The sequence below is a fragment of the Globicephala melas genome, chromosome 9 (genome assembly GCF_963455315.2).
Source record: "Globicephala melas chromosome 9, mGloMel1.2, whole genome shotgun sequence".
Lineage (NCBI taxonomy): Eukaryota > Metazoa > Chordata > Mammalia > Artiodactyla > Delphinidae > Globicephala > Globicephala melas.
Window position 1 is genome coordinate 79,581,209 of NC_083322.1, and position 20,765 is coordinate 79,601,973.

A 20,765-nucleotide genomic window follows, 5' to 3' on the forward strand; every position below is an offset into this window, starting at 1 on the left:
CCTGCTAGGAAAAGGAAGATGACAAATCAGACACTTCAAGTATTCAGCAGCCAAAAAGCCCACAAGGTCTGAGTGACACAGGATATTCTTCTGACGGAATATCAAGTTCGCTTGGTGAAATTCCAAGTCTTATTCCCAGTGACGAAAAGGATTTGCTCAAGGGACTCAAAAAGGACTCCTTTTCACAAGAAAGCAGCCCATCCAGCCCCTCGGATTTGGCTAAGTTAGAAAGTATGGTCCTGTCCATTTTGGAAGCTCAGGCAAGTACACTTGAAGAAAAGTCAGAAAAGAAAACAGAACCCCACGAGGTTTCTTCTGAGCAGCCTAAGGACCAACAGAAAACTCAGAGTTTAGCCGAAACACTGGAATCTACAGTTTCAGAGGAGCTTAAAGAGAGTCAAGAAGAGAAAGACACTGTTAAGAAAGAGAGCCAACAAGGCATCCCTTCCAGAAAGGACCATGAAGAAAAGTCTGAATTTGTTGATGAGTTGCCTACAAGAAGACAGCCTTATGATTCAATTGAAGACAGTAGTGAAAGTGAAAACTCACCTGTTCCACAAAGAAAACGGAGAACTAGTGTTGGTTCATCAAGCAGCGATGACTATAAACATGAAGATAGTCAAGGATCAGGTGAAGAGGAAGACTTCATTCGAAAGCAAATCATAGAAATGAGTGCTGATGAAGATGCTTCAGGTTCTGAAGATGATGAGTTCATTAGGAACCAGCTCAAAGAGATTAGTAGTAGTACTGAAAGCCAGAAGAAGGAAGAAACCAAAGGGAAGGGAAAAGGAACAGCAGGGAAACACAGGCGGCTGACGCGAAAAAGTAGTGCAAGCTTTGATGATGATGCAGGGAGACGCCATTCATGGCATGATGAAGACGAGACCTTTGATGAAAGTCCTGAACTTAAATACAGAGAAACTAAAAGTCAGGAGAGTGAAGAACTTGTAGTTGCTGGAGGAGGAGGGCTACGCCGATTCAAAACGATTGAACTCAATAGCACGATCGCAGATAAATACTCTGCAGAGTCATCACAGAAAAAAACAGCTTTGTACTTTGATGAAGAGCCAGAATTAGAAATGGAAAGCTTGACAGACTCTCCGGAAGATCGGTCAAGGGGGGAAGGATCTTCTAGTCTTCATGCTTCCAGCTTCACTCCTGGCACATCCCCTACATCAGTTTCGTCACTTGATGAGGACAGCGACAGTAGCCCAAGTCACAAAAAAGGAGAGAGCAAACAGCAACGCAAAGCTCGACACAGATCGCATGGCCCTCTTTTACCTACGATTGAAGATTCTTCAGAAGAAGAAGAATTGAGAGAGGAAGAAGAATTATTGAAGGAGCAAGAAAAGCAACGGGAATTAGAACAGCAGCAAAGAAAGACTTCTAGTAAGAAATCAAAGAAAGACAAAGATGAACTTCGAGCTCAGAGAAGGAGGGAAAGACCAAAGACACCACCCAGTAATCTCTCTCCCATCGAAGATGCGTCTCCAACAGAAGAATTACGTCAAGCTGCAGAAATGGAAGAGCTCCATCGATCTTCTTGTTCTGAATATTCACCTAGCATAGAGTCAGACCCAGAAGGCTTTGAAATAAGCCCAGAAAAGATAATCGAAGTACAAAAAGTTTATAAATTGCCCACAGCTGTGTCTTTATACTCACCGACAGATGAGCAATCTATTTTGCAGAAAGAAGGTAGCCAAAAGGCATTAAAAAGCGCTGAGGAGATGTATGAAGAAATGATGCATAAAAGCCAGAAATATAAAGCTTTTCCAGCTGCAAGTGAACGAGACGAAATGTTTGAAAAAGAGCCTTTGTACGGTGGGATGTTAATAGAGGATTATATTTATGAATCTTTAGTAGAGGACACATATAATGGTTCCGTTGATGGCAGTCTGCTCACGAGGCAAGAAGAAGAAAATGGATTTTTACAGCAGAGAGGGAGAGAGCAAAAAATAAGACTTCCAGAACAGATTTATGAAGATCCCATGCAGAAAATTACAGACCTTCAGAAAGAGTTTTATGAGCTAGAAAGCTTACATGCTGTTTTGCCTCAAGAAGACATTGTTTCAAGCTCTTTTATCATCCCAGAAAGCCATGAGATTGTGGATCTGGGTAGTATGGTAACTTCTACCAGTGAAGAAAAGCAGTTATTAGATGCTGATGCTGCCTACGAAGAACTCATAAAAAGGCAACAGATGCAATTAACACCTGGATCCAGCCCAACCAAGCCCCCCATCAGGGATGATATGACAGAATCTACTGTGGACTTTGACAGGGTGCCTGATGCATCTTTGACATCAAGTGTTCTCTCAGGCGTATCTCTTACAGATTCGACCAGCAGTGCCACACTCTCCATCCCAGATGTTAAAATAACCCAACATTTTTCAACAGAAGAAATTGAGGATGAATATGTGACTGATTATACAAGAGAAATTCAAGAGATAATTGCACATGAGTCACTGATTTTGACCTACTCTGAGCCTTCAGAAAGTGCTACGTCTGCCCCACCCTCTGACACACCCTCTCTCACATCATCTGTTTCTTCAGTTTGTACCACAGATAGCTCCTCGCCCATTAGTACCCTGGATAGCATAACCACAGCTTATACTGAACCCGTGGACATTGTAACTAAATTTGAAGATTCTGCGGAAATTTCTTCATCAACATATTTCCCAGGCAGCATTATAGACTATCCAGAAGACATATCTTTAGATCGGCCGAGCATACCAGATGGTAGAACTAGTGCTGGTCACATTGTGATTTCCTTATCTGATAGGGAACCTTCTCTCATAGAATCTGTAGGAACTAAACTTGAGGGGCTAATTGCTGACACTATTTCCACTGACTTATCTGTATCTGAAAAAGACCCAGTGAAGAAAGCCAAGAAGGAAACAGGGGATGGAATTATTCTGGAAGTTTTGGAAGCTTACAGAGATACAAGGAAGGAGTCGGAGGCCGAACTAACAAAAATTAGCCTCTCTGAAACTGTGTTTGATCAGTCACCTTCTTCTCTAACAGCCCTTCCAATGAAGGAGCAGGTTTCAACTACATGCTTTTTATCTGAAGACGTTTTTGGTCCAGCAAAGCCTGCATCTCAGGTGCCATCTGGCACTCCTTCTATTTCCTGTCTTCCAACTAAAGCTCGTCCATTCCTTCGAGGTTCTTCTTTGGATGCCTCAGCCCAACCTCCTCCCCCACCCCCTCCTCCCCCACCCCCTCCTCCCCCTCCACCCCCTCCTCCACCCCCACCTCTTCCCCCACCAACCTCACCTAAACCAACTATTCATCCTAAAAAAAAGGTAACGGTTCCAGCTCCAGTTACTGCAACTACTGCAGCTCCACCTCTAGTAGATTCTGTTGCTACAGTAGAGACCACAGCTGCTCCAGGAAGTAATGGGTTACCTATAACAAAAATATGTACCACTGTACCTCCTCCTGTCCCCCCTAAGCCATCTTCAGTTCCATCTGGACTTGTATTTACACATAGACCTGAGCCAAGCAAACCTCCAGTTGCCCCTAAACCAGCAGTTCCTGAACCTCCAGTCACTACCGCAAAACCAACAGATACGCAGCCCAAACCAACAGGTCTACCTATAACTTCAAATATGACATTAAATTTAGTGACTTCAGCAGATTATAAATTGCCTTCCCCTACCTCTCCGCTTTCCCCTCACTCTAACAAGTCCTCGCCAAGATTTTCCAAGTCCCTCATGGAAACTTATGTGGTTATCACATTGCCATCTGAACCTGGGACTCCAACAGATTCTTCAGGGAGTCAAGTGATTACCAGCTGGCCCTTGGGATCACCCACCAAAGATCTGATTTCCATTGAGCCAGTATTTTCTGTAGTTCCTCCTATAAAAGCTACAGAAATTTCAAGTTCTTCACAACAGAGCCTGTACATCTCAGGAGCTTTGGAGACATTTTCTGCTATCCCTGTCACAACACTATCTTCATTTCAAGAACCCCCAACTTCAGTTACACAGTTTCTCCCAGCTGAAGTTTCCAAGGCTGAGTTTTCAACAGCCAAAAGTACAATCGCTAGTACTGGTCTCAGCAGCGTCTCTATATCCATTCCTCCAGAGCCTCTTGCTCTAGATCACCTCCATTTAGAGAAGCAACAGTATAAAGAAAATGTCAAGTTGCAACTTGTTGGTGATGCTATTGATCTGCGTACAGTACCCAAAGTAGAAGTTAAAGTAACTGAAAAATGTATGGATCTTTCTGCTTCCATGATGGATGTGAAGAGGCAGACCACAATAAGTGAAATGTATGGGAGACAAATTAGTGCTGTCCAGCCCTCTATTATAAATCTCAGTGCAGCTTCATCAGGAGTGACTCCAACATCCCTGGTCGCTGAGACAGTGACTGTTGTCACGTGCACAGCTACTGCAAGTTACACCACAGCCACAGAAAGCCTAGTGAGTCTAGAACATGCAACAGCAATGCCACTCCAGCTCACTACATCAAAGCATGTAGAGGCCCCATGCAGGGTACCAAGTGGCCAGGCCTTTCCTACAGTTAGGGAGGAAGCACCAATAAACTTATCTTTAAGCACTTCTGTACACCCAGTGACATCAGCTCTTACGAAACCCATCACTGCACTTCCTGGTGGTGTCACAAATGGATGGACTGATAGCACCACATCACAGGGCATCACTGATGGGGAAGTAGTGGATCTCAGTACCTCCAAGTCTCATAGAACTGTTGTAACAATGGATGAAGCTACTTCAAATGTGGTGACCAAAATAATAGAAGATGATGAAAAACCTGTTGATCTGACCGCAGGAAGAAGAGCTGTGTGCTGTGATATGGTTTATAAGTTACCTTTTGGAAGGAGCTGCACGGCACAGCAGCCTGCAACAACTCTTCCTGAGGATCGTTTTGGTTATAGGGATGATCACTATCAATATGATCGAGCAGGGCCGTATGGTTATAGAGGGATTGGGGGAATGAAACCTTCCATGTCTGACACTAATTTAGCAGAAGCTGGACATTTTTTCTATAAAAGTAAGAATGCTTTTGATTATTCTGGAGGAACTGATGCAGCAGTAGATCTAACTTCAGGGAGAATTACTACAGGTCAGTATGATGTAGCAACAGACCTTTCCGTGAAATACCATTATGGTGTTCCTCATATCATTTCAGGATGACAGTGTGGTCCCTTTCCCAATTTTGTTACTTTTCATCTTTCTTTGGATGTTTTGGCACCATATTTTGGAGTACATGTGCGCTTTTGTTTCTTCATTTTTTTTTTAATCTGGTCCACGCAAAGTCGCCTGCATGTGCCTGCATGTTCAACATTGCTTTTATTCCGCACCTAGGTAGGTTAGCCTGTGGATTTGCATGCAGTCCCATTCATTATGTTCTTCAAGACTGAGTGGGCTTTCCAACCCCAAAAGCATCATTCGTTCTGGGAACTGCACTATAACTCTACCCTGTGTTTCAGGTGAGGTAATGGATTATTCAAGCAAGACTACAGGTCCATATCCAGAAACACGACAAGTCATTTCAGGAGTTGGGATTAGTACCCCACAGTATTCCACAGCAAGAATGACTCCACCTCCAGGACCTCAGTATGGTGTGGGGAGTGTTTTGAGGTCATCTAATGGTGTTGTCTATTCTTCAGTAGCAACTCCAATTCCTTCCACATTTGCTATCACCACACAACCTGGCTCCATTTTCAGCAAAACCGTGAGGGATTTGTCTGGTGTGCACACAACTGACGCTGTGACTTCATTATCCGCCCTGCACCAGAGCCAGCCAATGCCTAGATCATATTTCTTGACAACAGGGGCATCTGAAACAGACATTGCAGTGACTGGTGTTGATATCAATGCCAGTTTGCAAACTATCACTATGGAAACTCTGACAGCTGAGACGATGGACTCGGTTCCCACTTTAACCACAGCGTCTGAAGTCTTTTCTGAAGTGGTGGGAGAGGAAAGTGCGCTTCTAATCGTCCCCGAAGAAGGTAAGCAACAACAGCAACTGGACTTGGAGCGCGAGCTCTTGGAACTGGAGAAAATTAAGCAGCAGCGTTTTGCTGAGGAATTAGAGTGGGAACGGCAGGAAATTCAAAGGTTCCGAGAACAGGAAAAGCTCATGGTTCAAAAAAAGCTGGAGGAGCTGCAGTCAATGAAGCAGCACCTCCTGTATCAGCAAGAAGAGGAGCGGCAAGCCCAGTTCATCATGAGACAGGAGACGTTAGCGCAGCAACAGTTGCAGCTGGAGCAGATCCAGCAGCTGCAGCAACAGCTTCACCAGCAGCTCGAGGAGCAAAAGATCCGCCAGATCTACCAGTATAACTATGACCCTTCTGGAACTGCTTCTCCACAAACCACTACAGAGCAGGCCATTCTGGAAGGTCAGTATGCTGCCCCAGAAGGTGGTCAGTTTTGGGCGACCGAAGATGCAACCACCACAGCCTCTGCCGTGGTGGCGATTGAAATACCACAAAGCCAAGGATGGTACACAGTGCAGTCGGACGGGGTTACTCAGTACATTGCCCCACCTGGCATCCTGAGTACTGTTTCAGAAATACCTCTGACAGACGTGGTTGTAAAAGAGGAGAAGCAGCCCAAAAAGAGAAGTTCTGGAGCTAAAGTCCGTGGCCACTATGATGAGATGGGGGAAAATCTGGCAGATGATCCCCGCTGCTTTAAAAAGATAGTGGACAGCGGGGTACAAACTGACGATGAAGAGTCAGCGGATCGGAGTTACGTGAGTAGGAGAAGGAGAACTAAAAAGAGTGTCGATACAAGCGTCCAAACGGATGATGAAGATCAGGATGAATGGGATATGCCTACTAGATCAAGGAGAAAAGCTCGCGTAGGGAAATACGGTGACAGCACTACAGAGGCAGACAAGGCCAAACTCCTTTCCAAAGTCTCCAGTATAGCAGTTCAAACAGTAGCAGAGATATCTGTGCAAACTGAACCAGTCGGAACCATAAGAACGCCTTCGATACGGGCACGCGTGGATGCCAAGGTAGAAATAATTAAACACATTTCAGCACCAGAAAAGACTTACAAAGGGGGCAGTTTAGGATGTCAAACAGAAGCAGATTCAGACACACAGAGTCCTCAATATCTGGGTACCACATCTCCACCCAAAGACAAGAAACGCCCAACACCTTTAGAGATCGGGTATTCATCTCACCTTCGGGCAGATTCCACATTACAGCTGGCTCCTTCCCCACCCAAATCTCCAAAAGTCCTTTATTCACCCATCTCACCACTTTCACCAGGCAAAGCCTTAGAATCAGCCTTTGTACCTTATGAGAAACCCCTCCCTGATGATATAAGTCCACAGAAAGTACTGCACCCCGATATGGCTAAAGTTCCCCCAGCAAGTCCTAAGACAGCCAAGATGATGCAACGCTCCATGTCTGACCCCAAGCCTCTGAGTCCAACAGCAGACGAAAGTTCCAGGGCTCCTTTTCAGTATACCGAGGGCTACACGGTAAGAGTGCTTCTTTTCAGTTAGAAGACAATGGATGAGTTGATATTAACTGTGTGTTTGCAGACTTTAGGAGGCAGTAAAGGCTCCTGGTGCCTAATTCTAAATTTCAGTGAGGACTATTTCATTAGAAATTTGGGGGAAAAGATAGAAAAGTATACATCCATGTAAAAATGCCAAAAAAAAGACCATATTATGTGAGACCAAAATGAGAGAGAAGGTTATTATGATGTAATGAGATTGAAATTTCGTTCTAATCTTGAAATCTTCCAGGTGTCAATTGTAGACTGATTTTGGTGAGTACAGTTAATATTCATATTCAAGTATGATGGAATAAGCATTGAAGATAAATAGATAAGGCAAAGGATGACCAAACATTTAAACCCATGGATACTGGGATTCTTTAGTGGGAAGATCTGTGGAGATCATTTAATCAGTCTGTTCTTCCTTCCTCCGGAATGTTAACCTTTGTTGCTCCAGAGAGAGCATTTCTAGAGCAGAAAGTGTAAAATAATCTTCATAGTTCATCCATGTTTATTTTGTTTCTGGAAACTTTCTTAATCTACCTCAGATAAGCCTTAGTCCTAGTTCTTACAGAGGAAAAATTAATTTTTAATGTTCCTTTGAATAATAGAGTTTAATTATTTAAAAAGATGCTTCAAAGGGAAAAGAACATATATAGGTATGTGGACACATTTGTGAAGATCTCTATAGCTGAAAATAAGAAATGTTAGTAATCAGTTATAAAAGAAGGTGTATCCTACTTAAAGAAAACCTAATATATAATTCTTCAGAAGGTTATTGATAAATCTGATAGTTCTATTTAAAACTAGATTTATGTTCAAATTAAGAGTTCCCCTCATGCATTGGTTTCTGAAGTCTAGATCTTCAAATCCCGAAGCATCTAAATAGGTTTTTCTGAGATATCACTCTGTTGCCAGCAACCCATATACATTAAACATTGGCTGTGGGCTGAAAAATATGTCACTATATGTAAGTCAATTTTTAGGTATATAGGCATATTGATAGACATATTAATAAATTAAAAATTCTTACAAGTTTTCTAGTTTCGTAGGGGCATTTTGTTATTATGGACTTTCTCAAACAGTGTGTAATTGTCTTTATGTGGGGGACAGGTCATAACTGTTTTAAGTCAGGGAACCACTGGTGCACTGAGATTTCATTCAGTTTACAGAGATAACTGTTTCCAGAATTAAATATATTGCAAAAAATATTTTTAACTCGGCTATAATGTATAGGTCTTTATTTTTACAGCTGTGCCCTATGAACTCATCCAAAGAGTTACTTGGAAATCTTTGAAAATACATTTTTAAACAGTATTTTAAAGTTATATTCAAGGCTTCTGTCATTAGAAAGAACAGGCTTTTCCACTTGGTGTATTCATCATTTACTTAACGTATGGCCCTATAGCCTTAATTCAAATGAGCTCTGGGATAGAAGAGATTCAGGTGTCAATATTTTTTCCTCGCAGTATTCACTTTGGATTTAGAAGTACAAAATGAAAGATACAGTGGGTCATATTAGTTGTATTATTGATTGTACCAGCGATACTGATTAACTGTCTAATCGTAAAAGAAGTTGAACAGAATTACCAAATACTCTGAGCCTGAAAAATCCTAAGAGTATTGAGCCTTGGAGCACAATCCAGTAGTTCCTTTTTTCTAATTGGTCACACTCAATGCATACTTTAATATGGAATAATTGTATACAGACTCAAAAATACTGTTTTATCGCACACACAAGGTAGACCATTTTATATACAGGCAATGGTTTTAGCACTTTAGATACTCTGATTCTAAGATGTGAATATTTAAATTTATTTCTTGGCAAATTTCTAAACACTCTTCGAGTGTTTTAAACTAAAACGAGCTTCTCAATTATAAGCATGAATTACTAAATGTCAGTTGTACTGAAAAGAATAACCTAAGTGATATTCATAGTGTTGTGAGTTTAAGTTTAGCTCAATAATTTCTATATCATTAATTTTCTTACACCAATAAAATTGAAAAAAAAATTACACCATACAGTTCGACATAGTAACACTTGTAATTCAGCATGAAAGATCAGTTTTATATTATATGAGATTCTATAGTAACTTCTCCTCTTCCTGGAAGTTCCAGGAAATGTTTCAAAGAGGAGGTTCTGAAACAGGAAGGTGAGATCTCTGTTGGACCATGAAGAGAAAAATGGAGGTTATTCTAAATAGAGGAAACAGATGTGCAGAGGTTCAGACTGGTGAACAGACATAAAGCAAAGAGGGGGAGGAAGGGGTTTACTATAAGTGAAACTGGAAAGATAAGGAAGGACTAGGTCCCGGGGGATCTGATTTGCTGAGTTCAAGTTTGGATTACTTCCCTTGGCTGTGGGGAGCTTAGACCAAGCCACCATCATTTTTTGTTTACCCTGTGCCCTAGCCCATGGACCTCACCACCCTTGCCTTCCTTACAGTTTATTCTCCGAACTGCACCTAGGGTGATTTTCTAAGTGTACGTCAGATTTTGTCACACACTCTCCAGTAGATTCTCAACAGGTTCATCAGGATACATTAGAAATTTCTTAACAAGGACCCATGTGATCCCAACTCACAACCTCATTGGTCACTCCTGCATTTACCCCCCTTCTCGCTCTGCTCCAACCACTGACCTTGCCTTTCTTTGGATGTGCCAACCTCATCCCCACCCAGGACCCCTGTTGGGATCTCTCTCTCCCCAGATCTTTGCCTGGCTCGCTCCTGTGTACAGGTTTCTGCTTAAATTTCACTTCCACAAAGAAGCTGTCCTTACCTCACTCTCTAAATGTCTATCAGCATGAATCCCTGCACCCTCTAAATTTGTGTATATTACTTATTAATATATATTTAATCAAATATCATCTTCCTTCTCCAGTAGATGATAACCTGTACAAGATCAGGAATCTTACTTTGTTTGCCTCTGTAGTCCCAAGAGCCTAGAAGAGCACCTGGCACAAAGCAGACCTTCAATATTTATTGAATAAATGTATTAAAGGAAGGATTATAAGCATAGAAGCAATGGGTTAAGACATGCATTAAAAGGCCCTGGCTGCTGACCTTTTCATTGCCACAATCTAGACCCATCCTAGCAAGTCCTGTTGATAATCTAAACCGATACCTCCTTTGCTTAAAGTGTCAGTTCCACTTTGTTTACTTTTATGTATTGGGTTGACCAAAAAGTTGGTCTGGGTTTTTCTGTAAGATGTTACGGAATAGATATTTGAAACAACTGAGCACAAGTTAAATAGCATTTAGCTATTAGTCCAGCCACCTTACAGATAAGGAGCAAAGCCCAGAGTAGGCTAGTGCCTTTATCATGGTTCTTTAATAAACCAGTGACCTGGCCAGGGTTAAAATGTTAAACTTGGCGCCTGACAGTTATTCTTTGTTAGTCTCTTCTGAGGCTTATGGGACATTTTCTGATTCTTCTCGCTAATTCAGTACCATGCTTGTTGTCTATTTTTTTTTTTTTTTTTTTTTTGGCGGTACGTGGGCCTCTCACTGTTGTGGCCTGTCCCGTTGCGGAGCACAGGTTCCAGACGCGCAGGCTCAGCGGCCATGGCTCACGGGCCCAGCCGCTCCACGGCATGTGGGATCTTCCCGGACCGGGGCACGAACCCGCGTCCCCTGCATCGGCAGGCGGACTCTCAACCACTGCGCCACCAGGGAAGCCCAGACTGTTTTTATGGTTTGTTGCTTTGTCTGCATTTGGTCCTCTTTCCATACTCAGTTATTTTTTTCTTAGTAACTATTTCCCAAGCTTTTTGGAGAGCTTTCATTAGTACAAAGTTCTTCCATATGGGTAAAATCTCTCTTCCTGGAGTTTCCAAACATTTGTCTTAATTCTGCAATTTTAAACATTAGAGATTTAAATTTATTCCATTCCTACTCTATAGGAATCCAACTATCTGAGATCCTTTAACTCTGATTGAGTTTTTCCATCATGGAACTGTGGTTACACCTTTGACACACAAATTTCAAGGCAGGAGTCTATATCATCTGGTTAGTCTTTCACTGACACTTTGAGTTCATGCTTAGCCCTAAGATATGAGCTATATCTCTTTTCTAGACCTTATCACTCTGGTATCAAAGTCACAGCCCCAAAGCCAAATTCTATTTTTGACAACTTTATATAACCAAACACTTTTATCTTGTGGTCTGCTTCCTTTTACAAATAGAAAATTTTAACTGAGTAAAGATGGAAAAAAAATTACCACGTTTTTACTTGAGTTCTTCTGATTGCTCCCCAGGAAAATTCCCAAGAGATACAACTAAAGTAAATTTAGAATGTATTCCTTCCCATGGGACTGAGCTTGCTACTTAGATACCACTTGAAAATAATGTATTTTCATCATGATTTAGTAAAAACACAGAAAGGAATAAGCTTTGTAATGAAGAAATGGTATGCACACAGATTTTTTTCTAACTTTCATCAGTGGACTTCTTCAATTAAGATGTTTTATGGAAGTCACATAATGAAAAATGAGTGGACACTAGTGGAGAGTGATCAAATCATCTGTAATGATTGAATGAAAGTAACACTACCTTCCCATCACTAAGTCTGGCAATTGTAGATATCCTGTTAATTCCCTTTCCTCACGGTGGGGGGTGGGGGGGTACATTTGGCAGTTTCTGTATTTCCTCAGCAGAAATTTGCTGACTGTCATTAAAGAGCTTTACCTTATGGGTTAGTAGAAAAAAATTTCAAATCTCCTAGTAACTGTGTACCTTTCATGGTCTATGAAGTATATAATGGTGCTTCTCTAGAAATTTTAGATTCCTTTTCTTTATAACCATTTTAAAGTTATTCTTTTAGGTAATAAGGCCTTTACTGACTGACCAAATGAAAACCACCCACCTTTCTAACACTCTATCCTTATGCCTTTCTTGATTTTTCTCCATATCACATATTATTATCAACAGTACTATGTCTGTTCCTTTATAATTTCATGTATTGTCTTTCTTCCCCAACCAGAATTTACGGGTGAGCATTTTTGTTAATTATATTCACTGCTATATCCCCAGTGCCCAGAACAATGCCTGGTTCACAGTAGGTTCTCTATAGCAGTAAATTAATTTGATGAATTAGTGAACAGACCGCTTTATCCGCCAAACTGCTTTTAATTTGGGGGTAATTCACCAATTCCTTGCTCCCACCTAAAACAAAAAATAGAAACAGAGCTTCCCTGGTGGCGCAGTGGTTGAAAGTCTGCCTGCCGATGCAGGGGACATGGGTTCGTGCCCCGGTCCGGGAGGATCCCACATGCCGCGGAGCGGCTGGGCCCGTGAGCCATGGCCGCTGAGCCTGCGCGTCCGGAGCCTGTGCTCCGCAACGGGAGAGGCCACAACAGTGAGAGGCCCGCGTACCACCAAAAAAAAAAAAAAAAATAGAAACAAAGCAAAACAAATAAAATCTTATTCATTATCCGTACGACACTTCTTGTGTAGTTCAGGGTTACAGTTTTTCCTTCTGCTTTCCCCTGTGTTTTTCTTCTTTTGCTGAACGGATGACAATGCGCTTTCTCAAATTTATTTCAGTCCAGTATTTTTGTGTGTGTCTGTGGATTACCTCGAGCATCACACCTATGAAACTTTCATAAACCAGAGCACCAAAACGTGTTCCTCATGCTCTTTTTCTTTCTTTCACACAATGAAACTGTTTACATCATGACCCCAGATGATCACGAACGTCAAGAAAGGAGGTTAAACTCACTCTTTTTGCAAAGTATAACTTCCTTGTTCCCACTCACCTCTACCTGTAAAACTCATTTTGTACAGCTCTTCAGAGCTTCTTTCTATCTGCTAGATTGGATGCCGCCTGACTCAAGTGGATTTTGCTCAAATAAATTGTTAAAATGTTATAAAAAAAAAAAAAGGTTAATGTAGCATGTTCTCTACAAAATCAGGAGAGAATGTCATAGCCATTGGAAGAAATAGCAGTGTAAATTCAAAGGATTTGTTTGGAACTAGATTTATCATTCCAAGATTTATCTGTCTTCAAAAAAAAAGCAATGATTTTTTTTCTATCAAAAGAAATAGCACATTTTATCAATAATGATACATGCCACTTTTGTGCACTAAAATAAGCTACATTTAAAATGTTGTCACCTCTGTCTGGTCTTAAAATTACATAAACTGCCAAGTGTTAAAACTGTTTTTCCTACCCTTAGACTTGTTGAACAATTTTAGAGCTTTTTTAGTAATAGACAAACTCCTTATTAAAATATTTTTGTTCTAGAGTTTAAGCCAGGATCCTATTGCAAAGCAGATGGTATTCATGAGCTGATTTTTACAAGAATGTGTTTTGCTTCACTGACTGCTGTTTTGATAGCTATTTTTAAGATTTTTAGAACCCTTTAATGTCTATTTCTGAGAGTAATTTCCATAACCTAAATTGAGAAATTTTATTTCTGTCAATTTTATTTCTGTCAGAATATACAGATTTAAGAAATAATGACCATGATAACCAAGTGTGATTTGAAGAATAATATTTTTTAGGGATTGTTTTTCATTACTGTCTTTGGAAAGCAACATAAGAAACCAGTCTATTAAAACTGACTTTGACGAAATAAGCTGTTTTATAATGGTAGTATTTACATATATGAGAGAAAAAGTATTCATATATTAAAGACTGGCTTTCTAAATAGCTGAGGCCTCATTTTTTTCTATAGCTTTTACACCCTCTTCATTGCTAGTACACTTTTCTTATCATATTTCTTCTTTATGATTAAAATCTTGGATATTATTATATATTATTATACTATTATATTATAAAATAGGAAATAGTATGTTAAAGTGTTTTTCAAAATAAATGGCAGTAAAATAATAATTTATGGTCATTATTATTAGGGTCTGATAAAAGTCAGATTGAATGTATACATGTAGACAAATGTCAGTGAAAACCAGAAAATTTTTAAATTGATCTCATCAATCTAGTGTTCAGTAGGTAACCTTTGCTATTTCATTGTAATCAGTATCTAAGGATTAATTTCAAAGCAAACCTTTTCAGACTGAAGGGGAAAAAAATCAGATTATTTGTGTTATTTTTTCTCAACGTCAACATTTCAAACTATGCCAATAAACATAAGAAACAGACGTATGTTCCTAATGTTCAGTGAAAGACCTTTGCTGAAAATGTAACCCTAAATATTAGGAAATACTAGTTTAACACGGGGGAGTTCTGAATTAATAGAGCATTGATTATTACTGACCCAGTTTAAAAACACTGAGCATCATTTAACAGTTATTAGCTTCCTAAGTATTTTATCATAATATTCTTAATTCAGTACACTACCTGTTTCGAACAGTTGTGCAGTTTAAAACTGACTCTACATAAAGCTACCTACATATTCTTGAAAATACATCTCGTCCCAACAAACAGACATGCACTTTTGTATATTTGTTTATGTTTTGTTTTTTTTTTGCGATACGCGGGCCTCTCACTGTTGTGGCCTCTCCCGTTGCGGAGCGCAGGCTCAGCGGACCTGGCTCACGGGCCCAGCCGCTCTGCGGCATGTGGGATCTTCCCGGACCAGGGCACGAACCAGTGTCCCCTGCATCGGCAGGCGAACTCCCAACCACTGCGCCACCAGGGAAGCCCTGTTCATGTTTTTTTAAATTACTACTTATGTAGGATTCTATAATCTGCCACATGTGCTATTACTGAAATAAAATAACAAGCAACTAAAATGATTGTGATATAAAAATTTGGAAAAGTTTTGAGGTATATTGTACATAGTGGCATCAAAATGTATTCCACTAGTTGCTTTACTTTTTCTTATCACTATGTTCAACATAAAAATACATGTTTGTAATAGACATATATGCCTATACATATACATCTATACATAAGCTAGTTAATACTTTTATAGCCTTATATAACTAATAAAATAGTTTCAAATTCAGTTGCTTGGTAAAGATCCAAACCATTTCTTTTCTGTAGGTTTTATATTTATTTTATTACATATTTTAAAGATGAGAAATCTGAAGTCCAGGTCAGTGTTCTTTGCACCTCCATACCCACCCAACATTAATTCCATCTTGTAGCAAATGAATTTCTTCTATTTAACAGGATTTTCTTTTTGGTCCTCTTCTGTATCTTGACTTATGTGTAGAGTTTGAATTAGGAAAGCACCAGAACAAGTATAGTGAGGTAAATTGAGCCTGAAATGAACTGGCTAAATAAACTGAGGTAACTTAGTCTAAAGCTTTAAACAACAAAGGGAATTTTTATCTATTTTTTTTCTCCTTAAGAACAGTTTGCTAGAGATTCAAATTAAAACAGTAGAGAAAAGCGATGGTTGAGCACAATATAAGAAATCTTTAAGCTAAATTATAGAACTGCTATCTCTATTTATTTTCGTTGAAAAAATTTTATAAGATGACAAATAAAAGCTTAACTTTGTGAAGAACAGTAAATAACCCCTATGAGGGAGTAAACAGTAACATTAGAAGAGTTGAAGCTAAAAGTGATTATACTCATCCTCTCTCCTCCTCCTTCCTCAACTGAATGAAAAAGATATATATGAAAATTGTTTGGGCTCACGGATAAACCATTTTAACTACATAAGTAAATCACTCTTAATAAGTTGGACCACATTTTAATTTCTGACCTGTTGGGTAGTATATTTTAACATGACAGGGACAAGACAAGTCTCCAGTGTTTTTTCTGATAAAACTCAGCCCTAATCACAGAGCTCAGTCTCCGGGCATAGAGGCTACTTTTATGGGTTAGTCATTTACTTTTTAGAAGGTCGAGCTGAAATCACTGTTTAAAGTACTAATAAGCGCTAGTTGTAGAGAGTTTCAGGATATTTCACGAAAGACCCAACATCATGACATTTCTCCTTTTGACATTAATAAATGTGCATGAATTTCTTCAGTGTGTCATAGGTATTAAAATGATAGTAATGTTTCTAATAAAACAATGTTACTTTGTTTAGAATAAGCTTCTTTGCGGCGCTTTCAACCAGTTCTTCCATTTATGGCATGAGCTGATGCCTGTAAATGCTCACTCAAATGCACTGCAGTCAATAAGCTCAGGTTTCATTAATTATCCATTTGGAAAATCATCTAATCACCCATCCAAGTATACCTCTGTTCTCATGTAACTGAATTTATAGAATTAAGGATTGAAAAGTTAACCTCTTAAAATAACACTTAGAAAAAATATTGTTGAATTTACATAAGTCCATGCATGAGCTTTATCATCTTAGAAGACCAAAAAAAAATATTTCTTGCCACTTAATTTAATTGCCATCCTTTACCAGTTCTTAATAGCACTGTCTTCTAAAGAACCAGATGGTTCTCCAGTTCATATGGAAGAAGGACCATGGTCCTCCTTGCCAAGGAAATTTTGTTGTTTAATTTAACTTGGGGAAAGCTATTCATGTGATTTAGGTTTATGAAAAATAACTATTTTTATTTACTGCACTCATGTAGGTCAAAGCAGCTTGGAAGTATTTTAATGTCATGTTCCAAGGTTTTATAGGCCAGAGGATAATAAATCAATGAGAAAGGAACAAAAAACAATAACAGAGATTCCTGTGATTTTGTGGTTAGGCATTTCAAGAGTCTAAACATAAATTATCTTTATTATCTCAAGATAATTTAGTAAAGACTGTGCCACTATTAAAAGGTCATGATGTTTCTCATGGCTTTAGGTAAGTAGTTATTGAATCATTCCTTAAATTGCTAATGATCTGAAGTGCTGGAAAACATATCACATAGTAATCAATCATCATTCTAATACTCCATGTACAAAACTGTAGCATAATTAGAGATTTACGTTTTACAGCATTTGAAATACAGTTATTTTTGTTCTGAATACAATTATTTTTGTTCTGATGAGAGATTATCAATGAGAAATGCAAATGAGGAGATATTTTTGGAAGCGTTGGAATCACTACAATCCCTCTTTGTGGATCAATAATTTGTTCTCAAAATGAAGTAAGTCACAGGCAGGCAATACTATAATATTCAGCATGCTGGGAAAAAAAGCAGGTGGAAGAGATGTATCTTACTTTTTAAATATACATTTATGTTTTAGGGTAAGTTTTCAAGTTAATTCTTGGAAATTTTTATTAACTTTAATTTTCCACTTCAGATTGCTCGTATAAACCATTAACACATTTTCTGGTAAAGGGATGTAGTCGTTATCTTGTGGTAGCATGTTAGAACTGTAAATGGATTTGCCCTTGAAGAAGGAGTCAACGTTAGATAGTTCTTCATAGCATTCCGTCTCCTAGTCCCGCAGCACTATGTAAAAATTAAATCGTATAGAAATGAGAAAATAGGAGGTATCTGTGTTTATTTTCCAGTGATCTGATCTGATTTTAATTCTTATGCTATCATGTTTTCATAGCCTTTAGGTTAGTCAGTGCTTTTAAATTACTTCTTTGTTTCTCTTTATACTCACTGGTTATCAAACCTTGTTTCTGCTTAGCTAAGAGCATATAGGCAAAATATGTTTTGCTGCCCCAATAAATTTTTGAAGTAATAACTACAAAAAGAGTGATTTTAAACATAGTAATGATTGACTTCCGGGAAGATGGCGGAAGAGTAAGACGCGGAGATCACGTTCCTCCCCACAGATACACCAGAAATACATCTAGGCATGGAACAACTCCTACAGAGCATCTACTGAACGCTGGCAGAAGACCTCAGACCTCCCAAAAGGCAAGAAACCCCCCACCTACCTGGGTAGGGCAAAAGAAAAAACTAAACAGAGACAAAAGGATAGGGACGGGTCCTGCACCAGCGGGAGAGAGCTGTGAAGGAGGAAAAGTGTCCACACACTAGGAAGCCCCTTCGCGGGTGGAGGCTTCGGGAGGCGGAGTGGGGGAGCTTGGGAGCCGCGGAGGAGAGCACAGCAACAGGGGTGCGGAGGACAAAGCGGACAGATTCCGGCGCAGAGGATCGGGCCGACCGGAACTCGCCAGCCGAGAGGCTTGTCTGCTCGCCCGCCGGGGCGGGCGGGACTGGGAGCTGAGGCTCCGGCTTTTGTCGGAGCGCCGGGAGAGGACTGAGGTTGGCGGCGTGAACACAGCCTGCAGGGCGTTAGTGCGCCGCAGCTGGCCGGGAGAGAGTCCGGGGAGAAGTCTGGAACTGCCGAAGAGGCAAGAGACTTTTACGTCCCTCTTTGTTTCCTGGTGCACGAGGAGAGGGGATTAAGAACGCTGCTTGAGAGAGCTCCAGGGACGGGCGCGAGCCGCGGCTAAAAGTGCGGAGCCCAGAGACAGACATGAGACGCTAGGGCCGCTGCTGCCGCCACCGGGAGGCCTGTGTGCAAACACAGGTCACTAGCCACACGCCCTTCCGGGGAGCCTGTGCAGCCCGCCACTGCCAGGGTCCCGGGATCCAGGGACAACTCCCCCGGGAGAACGCACAGGCGCGCCTCAGGCTGCAACTTCTCGCCGGCCTCTGCCGCCGCAGGCCCGCCCCACACTCCGTGCCCCTCCCTACCCCCGGGCCTGAGTGAGCCAGAGCCTCCGAATCAGCGGCTCCTTTAACCCCGTCCTGTCTGAGCAAAGAACAGACGCCCTCCGGCGACCTACACGCACAGGCGGGGCTAAATCCAAAGCTGAGCCCCTGGGAGCTGTGAGAACAAAGAAGAGAAAGGGAAATCTCTCCCAGCAGCCTCAGAAGCAGCGGATTAAAGCTCCACAATCAACTTGATGTACCCTGCATCTGTGGAATACCTGAATAGACAACCAATCATCCCAAATTAAGGAGCCCTGTGGATGAAAGGCTCTTGGTGCTGTAGCCAGGAGTCAGTGCTGTGCCTCTGAGGTGGGAGAGCCAACTTCAGGACACTGATCCACAAGAGACCTCCCAGCTGCACATAATATCAAACAGCAAAAATTTCCGAGAGATCTCCATCTCAACGCCAGCACCCAGCTTCACTCAACGACCAGCAACCTACAGTGCTGGACATCCTATGCCAAACAACTAGCAAGACAGGAACACAACCCCACCCATTAGCAGAGAGGCGGCCCAAAATCATAATAAGTCTACAGACACCCCAAAACACACCACCAGACGTGGACCTGCCCACCAGAAAGACAAGATCTAGCCTCATCCACCAGAACACAGGCACTAGTACCCTCCACCAGGAAGCCTACACAACCCACTGAACCAACCTTAGCCACTGGGGACAGACACAAAAAACAACAGGAACTACGAACCTTCAGCCTGCAAAAAAGGAGACCCCAAACACAGTAGGATAAGCAAAATGAAAAGACAGAAAAACACACCGCAGATGAAGGAGCAAGATAAAAACCCATCAGACCTAACAAATGAAGAGGAAATAGGCAGTCTACCTGAAAAAGAATTCAAAATAATGATAGTAAGGTTGATCCGAAATCTTGGAGATAGAATGGACAATAGAATGGACAAAATGCAAGAATCAGTTAACAAGGACCTAGAAGAACTAAAGATGAAACAAGCAACGATGAACAACACAATAAATGAAATTAAAAGTACTCTAGATGGGATCAATAGCAGAATAACTGAGGCAGAAGAACGGATAAGTGACCTGGAAGATAAAATAGTGGAAATAACTACTGCAGAGCAGAATAAAGAAAAAAGAATGAAAAGAACTGAGGACAGTCTCAGAGACCTCTGGGACAACATTAAACGCACCAACATTCGAATTATAGGGGTTCCAGAAGAAGAAGAGAAAAAGAAAGGGACTGAGAAAATATTTGAAGAGATTATAGTTGAAAACTTCCCTAATATGGGAAAGGAAATAGTTAATCAAGTCCAGGAAGCACAGAGAGTCCCATACAGGATAAATCCAAGGAGAAATACGCCAAGACACATATTAATCAAACTGTCAAAAATTAAATACAAAGAAAACATATTAAAAGCAGCAAGGGAAAAACAACAAATAACACACAAGGGAATCCCCATAAGGTTAACAGCTGATCTTTCAGCAGAAACTCTGCAAGCCAGAAGGGAGTGGCAGGACATATTGAAAGTGTTGAAGGAGAAAAACCTGCAACCAAGATTACTCTACCCAGCAAGGATCTCATTCAGATTTGATGGAGAAATTAAAACCTTTAGAGACAAGCAAAAGCTGAGAGAGTTCAGCACCACCAAACCAGCTCTACAACAACTGCTAAAGGAACTTCTCTAGGCAAGAAACACAAAAGAAGGAAAAGACCTACAATAACAAACCCAAAACAATTAAGAAAATGGGAATGGGAACACACATATCGATAATTACCTTAAATGTAAATGGACTAAATGCTCCCACCAAAAGACACAG

The 20,765-nt window shown here is 40.7% G+C and overlaps 1 protein-coding gene across 1 annotated transcript in view; it reads left to right on the forward strand.

Moving 5' to 3' along the window:
* The window catches only part of PCLO (piccolo presynaptic cytomatrix protein), a 373,707-nt gene that overhangs the window by 200,733 nt on the left and 152,209 nt on the right, over positions 1 to 20,765 (forward strand). The window contains exons 5-6 of the mRNA XM_060304735.1: positions 9 to 5,085; positions 5,453 to 7,467. Coding sequence (XP_060160718.1) covers positions 9 to 5,085; positions 5,453 to 7,467 — 7,092 coding nt within the window. The remainder of the gene's footprint in view (positions 1 to 8; positions 5,086 to 5,452; positions 7,468 to 20,765) is intronic.